This window comes from Leptopilina heterotoma, unplaced genomic scaffold (assembly GCF_015476425.1).
Source record: "Leptopilina heterotoma isolate Lh14 unplaced genomic scaffold, ASM1547642v1 Lhet_1, whole genome shotgun sequence".
In the NCBI taxonomy this organism is placed as follows: Eukaryota; Metazoa; Arthropoda; class Insecta; order Hymenoptera; family Figitidae; genus Leptopilina; species Leptopilina heterotoma.
Genome location: NW_025110812.1, coordinates 1,370,595 through 1,383,579, shown reverse-complemented (window position 1 = coordinate 1,383,579; position 12,985 = coordinate 1,370,595). Strand labels below are relative to the sequence as shown.

The 12,985-nt window shown below is 28.7% G+C and overlaps 1 protein-coding gene across 6 annotated transcripts in view; it reads left to right on the top strand.

The window, feature by feature from the left end:
- Window positions 1-12,985, top strand: part of LOC122512820 — a 415,571-nt gene that overhangs the window by 171,863 nt on the left and 230,723 nt on the right. For 5 of the 6 annotated variants that reach the window (XM_043628901.1, XM_043628916.1, XM_043628909.1 and 2 more), the window contains one exon: window positions 11,783-11,845. In XM_043628901.1, coding sequence (XP_043484836.1) covers window positions 11,783-11,845 — 63 coding nt within the window. Of the gene's footprint in view, window positions 1-10,932; window positions 11,322-11,782; window positions 11,846-12,985 lie in introns of those variants that run through there. The other variant, XM_043628925.1, reaches the window with a different exon arrangement.

Genomic DNA, 12,985 nt, shown 5'->3' with positions numbered 1-12,985 from the left:
TGTTTCTCAGTTTTTCCAATAAAATATTATTTAACGATTTTCATTACAAACAAATCCACCTGTCGATGGCGTTGGTAAACTAATATATTTACTGGTCGTGAAAACATAATAAAAGTTTTTGTGAATGTGAAAATATGTATATTTTTTTCTCAACTTTACAACATTAGGTAATAAAAAAACTTGGAAAAAGCATTTAAACATAAAAGTATGATATTAAATTGGTTAAAATTAAAAAATTATTGGATTTACAAAAAAAAGAAGTTGAACGACAAACTGTATGTATTAAAAAAATACGATCTAGAAAATGAAATTTTTTTTAAAAATGTAATAACAAAATGTTATGATGCTATGAAGTGACAAAATATATTTTTAGAACACGCATTTAAATGTAACATTTTTTTTTCATTTGCATATTTGTTTATTACTTGATTCGTATATTTATTTTTTTACATTTATTATATTTTTTAAATATTTAATTTACTTACATTCGTTTTGATTATTTATTTAATTTTTTTATTTTGCTTATTATATTTATTTTGTTTATTATATTTATTATATATTTATTATATTTATTTAAGAGGGACAAGATATAATAAAAATATAATTTTGATTTTGAATTGTATTACAAAGAAATTTGCCTTTTTTTAAAAACTTTTGATATCAAAGTTAATCGTACATTTTTGATAGTGTCATTATAATCATATTTCACAAATATTATAATTTTTATTAACATATAAATTCTTTTAATTTTTACATTATTGAAATTAGATAGTAAGATAGTCAGATGCACTTTGCATTATTATTACAACGATTTCTTCACTATTTACAAATACAGCGCCGTCTGCTGACAGCGTCAGTCAACTAATTCAAATTGGCGCGAAATTTAAAATCAAAAAACAACCAAATCAACAATTAAAGTATATTTATCACTTTTTTTTAGTATTTTGTATACTATTTCTCAGATATATTAACAATCGTATTAGAAACAAAATAAACAAGTATATTTAATTCTTAAATTAATTATTTCTAGACAGATTTTTCTCATATTCAAGCAAAATCCATTTATCGAAGATATTCTATAAGATCTGAGATAAGAGTGAAAAGAATGAGAATGGAAGGGGTAACCAGATTGTGGTTAGAGGCGAGAACGTGTGGGAAAAGTAGAGGGTGGATGAGGGATGGAGGGTTGGTGGTAGTGAAGATAGGCTGAGGGTTGGAGTTGAGAGTAGTTGGAATAGAGTGTGTTAGAGGGGGGAATGGGAAGGGGGGTAGAAATGGAAAGGGATATAGATGGCTGTGAAAGGGGGAAGTGTGAGGATTGAGAAAGGGGGGAGGGGATCGTCGTCGTCGAAAGCCAATACGAGATATGCACTCACTCCATAGGTGTAGACACACTAGTCGGTCTCGAGTGCACTTGGCTCTTTTAGAAGTGGAAGAAAAAAAAAGAAAAGAAGGAGATACTGCTTTTGCTCGCGGTGCGTCACTCTGGCGATAGATAGGGTCGCTTCTAGCTTTTTGGCGACACTCCAGCCTCCATATAAATACCTCTGGTAGTCACTACTTGCTCTCCTTCTTTCTACCTTCTCCCCCCACCCCTCCTTTCCTCTCTAACCCTCAAGCTACTTCAGGCCAAATTCTCCCTCCCCCCACTCCACCTCTTTTGATTGAAACTCAGCTCACGTGGTGCAAATCGAGAAGCTTAACGACGTTAATTCACAAAATATTTTTTTTAAAACTAAATTAAATTTTTTCTTCAAATTAATATAAGAGAAATTAATAATAGTAATTAATAACAATAGTTAATAATAATTATTATTGAATTATGTAATTTAAATAAATGTTTATTTATTAAAATAAAAAGAGTAGATCAAAATAATAAATTTAAAATTATTTTTCGTAAGAAATATATATATATAATTATTATTGTTATTTTTAATGTTTATATTATTATTATTAAAATACTTTTTATATCATAAATATGTAAATAGTAATAATAAATTAATTATTTACTGAAAAAGGATTTAAGAAAGATGTTTATGTTATTAATTCAGTTGTAGGACGCCACCGCTAGGTGGTGCTGTCCTCTGCAAATAACAAAATTAAAAATGTTTAAGAAAATAATAAAGAATTGAAAGAGAATTTTTTTTGGACAGTAAAAAGTTATATTTATTTTGAAAAATTATTTATTCGAGTCAATAAACTTATGTGGTAATAAATAGCTATTCTGTGGTTTATGTTTTTGGAGAGTAAACTCGAGGCACTTTATCGACATTGTGTGACCTTGAATAATAAGGAGGATGTTTAATAAGATCCAATATTTGTCTTTGATAGGGGAAAGTACGTGAATGCATTTGTGAAGTGTTAGTTGAAAGTTTAATCCATCAGAAATAGAGTATAATGCACTGACAAATGAGATTAGAAGGTAAAATGTTAATAATTTGATTAATTTTTAAGTTACAACAAATATTTTTTTTAACTTTAAAAAATAATTCTCTTGGCAATTGTACTTAATTTTACGTTTTAGATATTTTTTATAACAAGTTATAAACTTATTTACTACTTTCGAAAACAGTACGCCATCTGTCGATAGCGTCGGTCAACTAATTCAAAAACGGCGCGAAATTTAAAATAAAAAACACTCAAATTACTTTGTTTCTTCTTTAAGACACTTTTTTCATAATTAACTATTTTTCACAAACATTAAGAGATTTTTCTCAACAATTTTGCCTTATTTACTCGCCGATGAGTCTCGTAATTTTAATTTGGCTTTGAATTTAATATTGCAAAATGGAAAAATCAAAAGAAAATGAATAGAATAAAAATAGTGATGTTGCACGTCGAGAATGCTGAATACGATAATAAATTAAACCTCTCGTGCTTTTTTTTCTACAAAAAGAAAAGAAAAAGCAGTGAGATTTTCATAGCTACCTAATTACGGGAATATTTTTTTTTCAACTAAAGAAAGAGAGAGAGAGAGAGACTGATGGATGAATGAATAAGAAGAAAAAATAAAAGACTTGTGCGCAATAAAAGAAGATGGAGTTATAAATTCGAAAAAAGGTAAAAGAAAAAAAAGAGAAAGAGAGAGGCTTGTAGAGAGTAAAAAGCACTAGAGAAACGTCAAGACTTGTTCTTTAGCGCGTAATTAAGTGAGTCCGAGTCACTCTTGACGGTCGTTTTGCTGAGTTTTAATTTAAAGTTAGGATTCATGATCTCTCGAGTACCTGTATAGGAAAAGGTAAAATTTAACTTATCAAGTAGGAAAATTGCCCTTTATTTACGTTTTCCTTTTTTCCTATTAAAAAACTTTTTTAATTTTTTTCTAAAATAGGGAAAAAAAACTCCTTGATTTTCTTACGGAAACTGTAGTTTTAGGTTATGTACAGCAATATATAACTCTATAATTATATATAAACATTTTTTTCTCGCTTGAGAAGAACAACTAATGTTAATTTTAAACTGTCCTCGCAAGCAGAGACATGAAGCTTAATTTCAAATTAAATCGCACCGGGTGCGTCCGATCTCTGGAGAATATAGCTGTTATGTACACAACACAGGAGCCACCATGAGTGTGCACTTAGCTATCATCCATAAAGAACATTGTAACAGAGAAAGAGAGGGACGTTATGAAAATATTTGTCATTACGGCCTTTAAAGCACGCTGGCGTCACATGCCATAATGACAAAATTTCTCTTAAAAAATGAAAAAAAAATTATAAGACTAGAAATTTCGAAAAAAAAATTCTTTCCATAGCGCATTAGTTAAAGACGCCATCGACAGATGGCGCCGTCTAGTCATAATTACATTCACCTGGAAATGAATACCAAAATAATATTTTTTCTAAATTTACATCCTAGGAACAAAAATTTGTAATTACTCTTTCTAGAGTAAAATAAAGTAATATATTTTCTTTTTTAACTGCTAAATTTTAATAGTTATTTTAATTTTTATTAAAAACTATTGTAGTATACAATAATAAGAAAAAAAACTATTTTTTCTACATCAAGAATGTTCTAAATTTCGTTCCTTTTCAATTTTCGCTCTTTTTTAAAAAAAAATATCGGTGATAAAAATCTTATTATAATTAAAATAGAAACAGAAACCTTCTTGAATTTATTCTGTAGTCTATTATTAAATTAATTCTTATTTAAATTTATATTTTCTTAATAATACAAACGTTTAAATACTTTTTTAATTTGAATTTCGCGCCATTTTTGAATAGTTACTGACGCCATCGACAGGTGGCTCTGTTTTTAATGAGAATCACAAACAACTTATTGAAACACTAAGAAATAAACAACTAAAGATGTTAACAAGGGAAATTAACATTTCAGAAGTGTATTAATAATTAATTTGCAGTAAAAAATAAAAAAATAAGAGGAAAAAAATAAATAAAAGTATAAAAATTAAGTAGTACATACAAATATACAAATATTAATTTATTTGGAATTGTTTTTTATGTAAAAATATATTTCTTTTGTTATTATAACATTAAAGTACTTTTAAATTTGAATTTCGCGCTAATTTGGATAGTTAATGACGCCATCGACAGGTGGCTCTGTTTTTAATGAAAATTGCTATTAACTGATTGTATACATAAAAAATTAACAATTTAGGAATATCTAGTTCGAATAAAAATTAAAATAGTATTAAAGGTAAATAAAATAAGGAGGAATATGTTAATTTAATAATACATAATTTAATAAATTATGCAATAAATAAAGAGAAATGAAATGTTTATTATAATAATAACAACAATACTAATAATAATAATAATAACAACAATAGTAATAATAATAACTATAATAATAATAATAGTAATAATGATAACGATGATAATAACAATAGCAATAACGCTAACAATAATAAAAATAAAAAGTTAATGTCTAATTAAAAACAGAATTCGGCATAAAAAACGTGACCAAAAAAAATTGAAGTCGTACGCTTTGGTACTTTCTTTTCCATTCTTAGCATTGATGCATTGGACACCTTACGTACTGTAATCTCGACAAGACTATTTTTAGTCTAGTGCACGTGTCACGAGTGAATTATTCTTGTGACTTGACGGAGGGATAGAGAGTTAAGCTTCCAGAGAGTCGAAAGCAAGAATTCAAGGAGGGGGTGACCGGGAGGGGGAGTGAAGAGAAGAGGGGTAAAGTGACAATCACATCATCGATCAAGCTAAACTTCCGTTGTTACAGACTTCTTTTTAAACGACCGACACTTGACATTTCGAAGACGATCATTTTTAACCTCTATTTTATCAAGAGAACCATTCTACCACATTTTGCCTACAACTTTTCATTTGATTTTCCCAGAAAGAAATATTCTCATTCTTACATTTTTCTAAATACAATTAATCTTCGTTTGAAACACGCTTAATTGAATGACTTTCATCCAGTACAATTTCTATGAAGAAAAAATTTGTTCTGCGCCATCTGACGATAGCGTCCATGAACTTAATTAAATTGGCGGGAAATTTAATTCCTTTAATTAACTGATAAAATTTTTAGAAAAAATTCACTCTGCGCCATCTCACGATAGCGTCCATGAACTAAAACAAATTGGCGGGAAATTTAATTCCTTAATTAACTGAAACTAATTTTTACAAAAAAAAGAATTGTATTTGTGTGAATTATAAGTATTTCAGAGGGAGTAAAATTGTCACTCAAGTTTTAAAGAACGATAGAGAAAGAGAGAGAAAGAGAGAAAGAGGAAAAAACTTGGAACGAATTTCAAGAAAATACAAAGGCGTTTATAACAAAAGATTTTCGTAATTTATAGAGCTGTAAATTTTCCACGTGCACATGACTACAATTTCACGTGGTTATTTAAATCATAAGGCAAAGCTTTCTTAATATTGAAACATGGCCACTGCCAGCAACCTTCAACTTTTAGAATCTTAGTTATTCCAAAAGCTCTTTTGCTCTTTGTCGGGGAGTGTCATAATCGCTTTTAGGTTAAACGAAAATTAATGAGCTACTGTGTTTCCCTTTCTGTTACAAACACTTGACCCAAAATTCATTTCGGTTCAGAAAAAGGAAATTCAAAAAAGTCGTTAATTTTAAATGTAAATTGCAAATTGTTTTCTCTCGAAATTTCGATTTTTGAGAAATTAAAAAAAAAATGGGGAGATATATGGAAAAGTTTTTTGGAAAAAAATTTTCATTTTTATAATAATTGATAATTATTTTCGCAAATTTTGGAATTGAACTTTATTGACCTTCTTGAGCTTGTATCAAAGTGACAACGCAGACTGTCCTCGCTTTGGCTCGTCAGACACAGAGAACAATGCGCATGTAAATCTGACACAGGCACGCCTTGGGTTATACACATGTCAACATTCTGGGAGAATTCTTGAAGCATTGCCATCCTGAATGTGAAGGGACCACTTCTCAACGCCATCAACAAATTTCTATTAACGATTTCAAAATTCATCTTCATATTTCTTTAATTGTATTTTCGTAAATTCTCCCCTTGCCTCGTTAAGAATTTTAAATTTTACTGCCATAGATAACAAGTTGACAATATTTTCGCCACCTGGCGATGGCGTCACTGAACTAACAACTTTAGGCGCGAAATTCAAATCTACGTTTTCCAATATTAATATGATACCAAATATTTTTGCCACTTGTCAATGGCGTCATTAAACTAACGTAACTTAGCCGCGAAATTCAAAATTACGTTTTCCAATATAAATAATTGATACGAAATATTTTTGCCACCTGGCGAACGCGTCATTAAACTAACAACTTTAGGCGGGAAATTCAAAATTGCGTTTTTAAATATTAATATATTTTAATAGTTATAAACAAATTGCACATTTATAATAATTTTAATGTTATTGAACTATATTGGGAATAATAAATAGATAATTCGTAAGTAAACAGAGTTAATAAATAACGAGAAGGAAGTATTTGCGCCGCCTAGCGATGGCGTCATTGACTATAATCAATTCAGGCGCGAAATTCAAAATAAAATTTTCGTTTATTAATATATTTGAATAGTATAAAATAAAATATAAACAAAATTACAAAGAATTAATAATTATTTATAAGTAATTAGATTAAATAGTGACGAATAAATAGCAAATAGTAATTTAAATAGCAATATCTAGTAAAATTGAAAATTAAAAATTTTTAAATATGAATATTTATATTGGTCTTCGTTATTTTTTCTCATTAAGAGAAGAAGGTTCAATGGCACTTTTTTTATTTCTCCCAAAAAGAAAACACATTCTTTTGATTATAAAATGATTATACTACGCGTGAAAATATATACAGTTGACGAAGAAGAGTTGTGAAAATGAAGAAAGGGAGACATTTTGAACGTATGCCAAATCAGTTATGCACGAATAAATTTTCGTGTCAAACACGAAACGAACGGACCAAGGGACCGCCTACATGCAAGGTTACCTGCCACGGAAATGGGTTGAGAGTTCTAATTTCTACTAAATCGAGTGCTCTATCTTTACAAAATCTCATCGTCAATCTTCCTTCTTTAAAATTTATATCTTTTCCTTGAATATCAATTTGTTTTCCACTCAAAAATTATGGGAGCACTTCGTTTATGACTTGGTTTTTGATGAGCCATATTTTTTTAAATTTGTAGTCACATTTTCTTCTCGTTTCTTGTTTTTTTTTCATTTTTTTGAAGTTTGTTAATAAAAAATTATTTATATTTATCCATTTTTAATTAGTGGTAATAAATTTTCATTTGGAGACTTTTAAATTACGCGCTGAATTTTAGTTACATGACGCCGTCGATAGATGGAGATGAAAATGTAGAATTTTTTGTTCAAAACCATTAGGTTTTGCAAATGGAATTTTTTTTCTATAGAAACTAAATACCTTTTCTTTTTAGTCTTTAATTTTGAATCGCACTGTTAATTTCTTGCTTTACGACTTCCGGCCATTTCCGCGTTGAAAGGACGATGGTATGTGTCATTTTGCGATTCTCTCGCTGCGTTTAACGTGAAGAGGACCAAAATGAATCTAACCGTGAATCTGGCACCTTCCGTCATTCCTCACATTTTTGGCGAGACATTTTCTTAGAAAGTCTCTATTTTATCTTTCGCAGAAAGATCGTTCGCTTTTAAATTTAATTAAACTTGGCGCCACCTGGCGATAGCGTCTCTTAATTAAAAAAAAAATTTTTTTTTTTAAATCATACGATTCTTTATATTATACAATATATATATAACTATATTCCAATGTATATGTATTGAGTTGTACAAATTGGAATTACGAGATTTTCAAATTTTCAAGCAATCAACAAAATTGTTCTCACACAGCATTTCGAATATACATTTTGAGAGTGAAACGCGTAATTGTTGGACATTTCCAAAAGGTACTTGAAATCTCATTTGGTCCCGTGACGCTGGCAATGTGCAATAAAAATTGAATCGGCAAAGGCCGTAATTTACAGGGCTATTTTTACGCAAACAAATTTAGTCGCGATGAACACTGAATGTTGTTCACCGTGTGGTAATGAATGACGAGCGTGTATTTTCAAATGCAGTGGCATTTGTTGGATTTTCAGCGATGAATCAGCAGACAATTTTTACACACACTCACATATACATACACATTCATTTATATTTTTGTGATAAATCTTTATTAATTTCACATCTTTTTCGAAATAAAAAGGGGAAAAAAAATTCCAAACAATAACTGTCAATAGAAAAGCATTAATAAACTTAATTAATTTATAGTTTTAAATTGTTGATAATTAAAAAAAATATATAATTATATTTTTTCTTGTTATTTTCAAAGATTCTAGCGCCATCTGTCGAAAGCGTCCTCAACTATAATAAAAACATAATAATATAATACCATAAAAATACTTAAAATTAATTTTTGTTATTAACTTCTTAACAATTTTCGAAAATATAATTAAATTTTTCGTCTTATTTTCTAAGTTTCTAGCGCCATCTATCGAAATCGCCTTTAACTATAATAAAAACATAACAATAACAAACCATTAACAAAACTTAATTAACGTGTGGTATTAATTACTTCAGAATTCTCAAAAATATAATGACATTATTTCTTTTAATTTTAGAAGCTTCTAGCGCCATCTGTCGAAAGCGTCCTTAACTATCTTTATAAACTTTATGAAGATTTTACTTTTTAATCTGTATTCTTATCCCTTGAAATAATTTAAAAACGTTTTACACAAATAATTATAAGATTTTTTACTTTTAACAGCACCGCCTATCGAAAGCGTCCTCAACTATCTTTTATCCTTTATAACGACTTTATTTCCTTTGAAATAGTTTAAAAACATTTTCAACAGTCGTAAAATATGAAGCGGAATAATTTAAGAACTTTTTTCTACTTATTATTATTATTCATTTTAATATTAGTTATTTTAATTATTTTTATTATTCATTTGTTATTAATTTAAATTATTCAATTAATTAAAGAAAGTTGTGAACCGCTATTAAAAAAGAAAATAATGTTATTGAATTTCTTAAAAAGGGGATTTTCATATTTCTTTCTTTTTAGTTTTCACCATTTTAGTTTCTCCAGAGTTGAGTAGTTGGAGAAATATGTAGTTTTTAATTAATTTGTTAAAACGGCGATTCTCACATTTTTTTTCTTTACATTTGCGCCATTTTAGAATTGTTCAATTTTGCCAGAGTTAAGTAGTTGAAAAAAAATATTACTGTTGTTCAATTCACTAAAACGGGAATTCACCAATTTTTTCTTTGTAGTTTTCGCTTTCTTAGTTTTACCAGAGTTGGGTAGTCGGAGAAATGACAAAATAATTTTTAATTAAATTGTTAAGACAGGAAATCCCATATTTTTTTCTTTATATATTACTAATTTTTAGTTCTGACAGGGTTGGGTAGTTAGAGATATGATTTAATAATTTTTAATTTATTTGAGAAAAGGGAATTCCCACATTTTTTTCTTTATATAACCTTTTTAGAGTTCTTTAATTCTGCCAGAGTTGGATAGTTGAATAAAGTATATTTGTAAGTTAATTTGTTAAAACAGGGATTCACAAATTTTTTATTTAGTTTTTCCAGGGTTGGGGAGTTAAAGAAAAAAATGTTTCTGTTGTTTAATTTTGGTAAAACGGGAATTCCCACATTTTTTGCAGTTTTCACATTTTTAATTTTTCTAGAGTTGGGTAATTAGCTAAATATTTCTGTAATTTCTATTTAATTTGATAAAAAAGGAATTTGTACATTTTTTCTTTGCAGTTTTCGAATTTTTAATTTTTCCAGGGTTGGGTAGTTAGCTAAATATTTATGTAATTTCTACTTAATTTGATAAAAAGGGAATTCCCAGATTTTTTTCTTTATATTTGCGTGATTTTGGAATTGTTTAATTTTATCAGGGTTGGGTAGTTAAAGAAAAAATATTTCTGTTGTTTAATTTTGATAAAACAGGGATTCACAAATTTTTTTCTTTATAGATTTTTCCTTTTTAGTTTTGCCAGGGTTGGGTAGTTAAAGAAATGATTTAATAATTTTTAATTAATTTGATAAAACGGGAATTCCCACATTATTTTTTTGCAGTTTTCGTTTTTTTATTTTTGCCAGAGTTGGATAGTTGAAGAAACGATATTATTATTATTGTTAGCTAATTTGTTCTATCGGGGATTCCCACATTTGTTTTCACTCTTTTTTTTGTTTTTTTACTTTTATCAGCGCTGTCTATCGAAAGCGTTCGCAACTATCTTTATATCCTTTAAAACGACTTTCTTCTTTTGAAATAGTTTAAAAACTTTTTCAACTAATGAGATTTTTTTACTTTAACAGCGCCGCCTATTGAGAGCGTCCTCAACTATTTTTACAAACCCCGTTTTTCCCCAAAGGAAAATAATAATTCCAAATTTCTATTTTTTAAAATAATTCAAATACGAAAAAAGTATAATGTGAATACATTTTGAAAACTACATTTATCGAATTGAACAGAAATCTCATAACATCTCTCACCATTCACAAGAATGGTGAAATGACAGTATTTGCGTTACATTGCAATGTTGCCAGAGAGATTTTCTTTTTCTATATTATTTTTCTACCTCTCTCCCCTCCCATTGGCATTGCGGGAAACGACCAAAGTGCCAAAGTCTTACGTCAACATACAGTTTCTCCTCCACGGACTGTTCGACTTGCTTTCACATACACATAGAATCGAAAAGCAGTCGGTGGACAAAATGCTCGAAGCGGATTTCCCGCGCCATTGCAATGGATTTACTTACGAGAATTGAATTTCTACCTCTCCAAGTCTTCTTGGCCAAACGCGGAGAGAAATGCTGAATTTAAAGGAGCAGAAAATCCCAGTGGAAAAATAGTATTTCTCATGTAATGCTAAAATTCGTTCATCTCGGTAACAAATCCTCTTCTTCGGAAGAAGCAAAAAAGAATGAAGAAGGAGACAAAATTTTACATTTCAATTTAAATAAACAAGTGTTTTGGGTGAAAAATACCAAATTCAATTCAGTGAGTGTTTTATATTCGATAGATGGATGTTTTCGAACGTTCGCAATGCGCCGTCTGTCGATGGCGTCATCAACTATCTTCATGGCGCGAAAATTTAAAAGTCTAATTATTTTTTTTTCGAAAAAACACTTTTTTCCTAAGGGAAAATGTAACTTGATGTTGGATAATAATTGAAAACTATTATTTTTTTAATTATAAGTAGCAAATATAATTTTTTTGCGTAATTATAAGGAGGAAATATAAATTTTTTTGTAATTACAAGTAGAAAATAGAAATTCTTTTCTAATTACAAGTGGATCATAAAATTTTTTTGATTGTTACAGAGCGACAGCGGGCTAGTGGTCGCGGATCCAAGTCGAGTGAACAGCATGACAGCCATTAACTCGGTGAGTGTCAAAAATAATCGTCGCTTGTCAACTGGCGTCGCTTAAAGCGCAAAGCGTTGCTTTTTCCTTCACTTTTACAGAATCATCTCAATTTCAAACGCTCGTTTCACGTTCCTTTCCTCTATATATCTAGTTTTGAAATGTGGACCATCTCACACCATTCTATTCTCATTCCACTTTTTTCATTCCCTTATCATCCCTTCTCTCTGAGCGCTACATTTCTGACAGGGTGCAGTCGTGGCAGTTTTGCCACGTGCGCGAATGCTCCACAGAATTATAAGTGGTTCCAGTGCATCACAGTGCATCACAGTGAGGATCGATTTCTCTCTCTCTCTCTCGCTATGTGTATGTGTGTCTACTGTGCATTACATTCCTGACCTCTCTTTTTGATAGTTATTCAAAAAAGGGTCGGAAGTTCAATTTCAAAGTCTCTATTATATAGCGTGTACAATTTTTTTTTCTACTCTACTTTTTTTGTTGGTAATTTGCTACAAAAAAAAATTAAAATTTACCTTCTTTGAAAATCAGTTTTTTGAAATATCGTTATGATTTGGGCTTTTACAACGCCATCTGTCGATGGCGTCCTCAAATATTCTATTGGCGCCAAATTGATCCTTTTATGAACGTTAAATTGCAGTAGATTTAAAAATTTCTATGTTATAAAGTAACATTATTATTAATAATATTAAAAATAATAGTATTAATAATACCTAATAATAATAATAATATTATTATTATTATTATTATTATTATTATTATTATTATTATTATTATTATTATTATTATTATTATTATTATTATTATTATTATTATTATTATTAATATTATTATTAATATTATTATAAAAAAAATAATTGAGGGAAAAATTTTTGTTAAAAATTCTAGAAAATAATTTAATTTTAAGAAAATTATATTTAGATTTAGTAATTTTTGAATTTTGATCGACTAAAACAACTTTTTTTACTTTTAGACTTTAGTAAAAAAAGTCAATCCGAGACACAAGTCTGAACAAAATATTTTGAAAATATTAGGAATTTTGCAAAATTCTACTGGTTATAAAAATTACTTCTCGTTTCTAAAATTACTTGAATGTTCTTTTTCAATTAAATTAATATTCGAAAAAATTTTCGTTTCCATCAA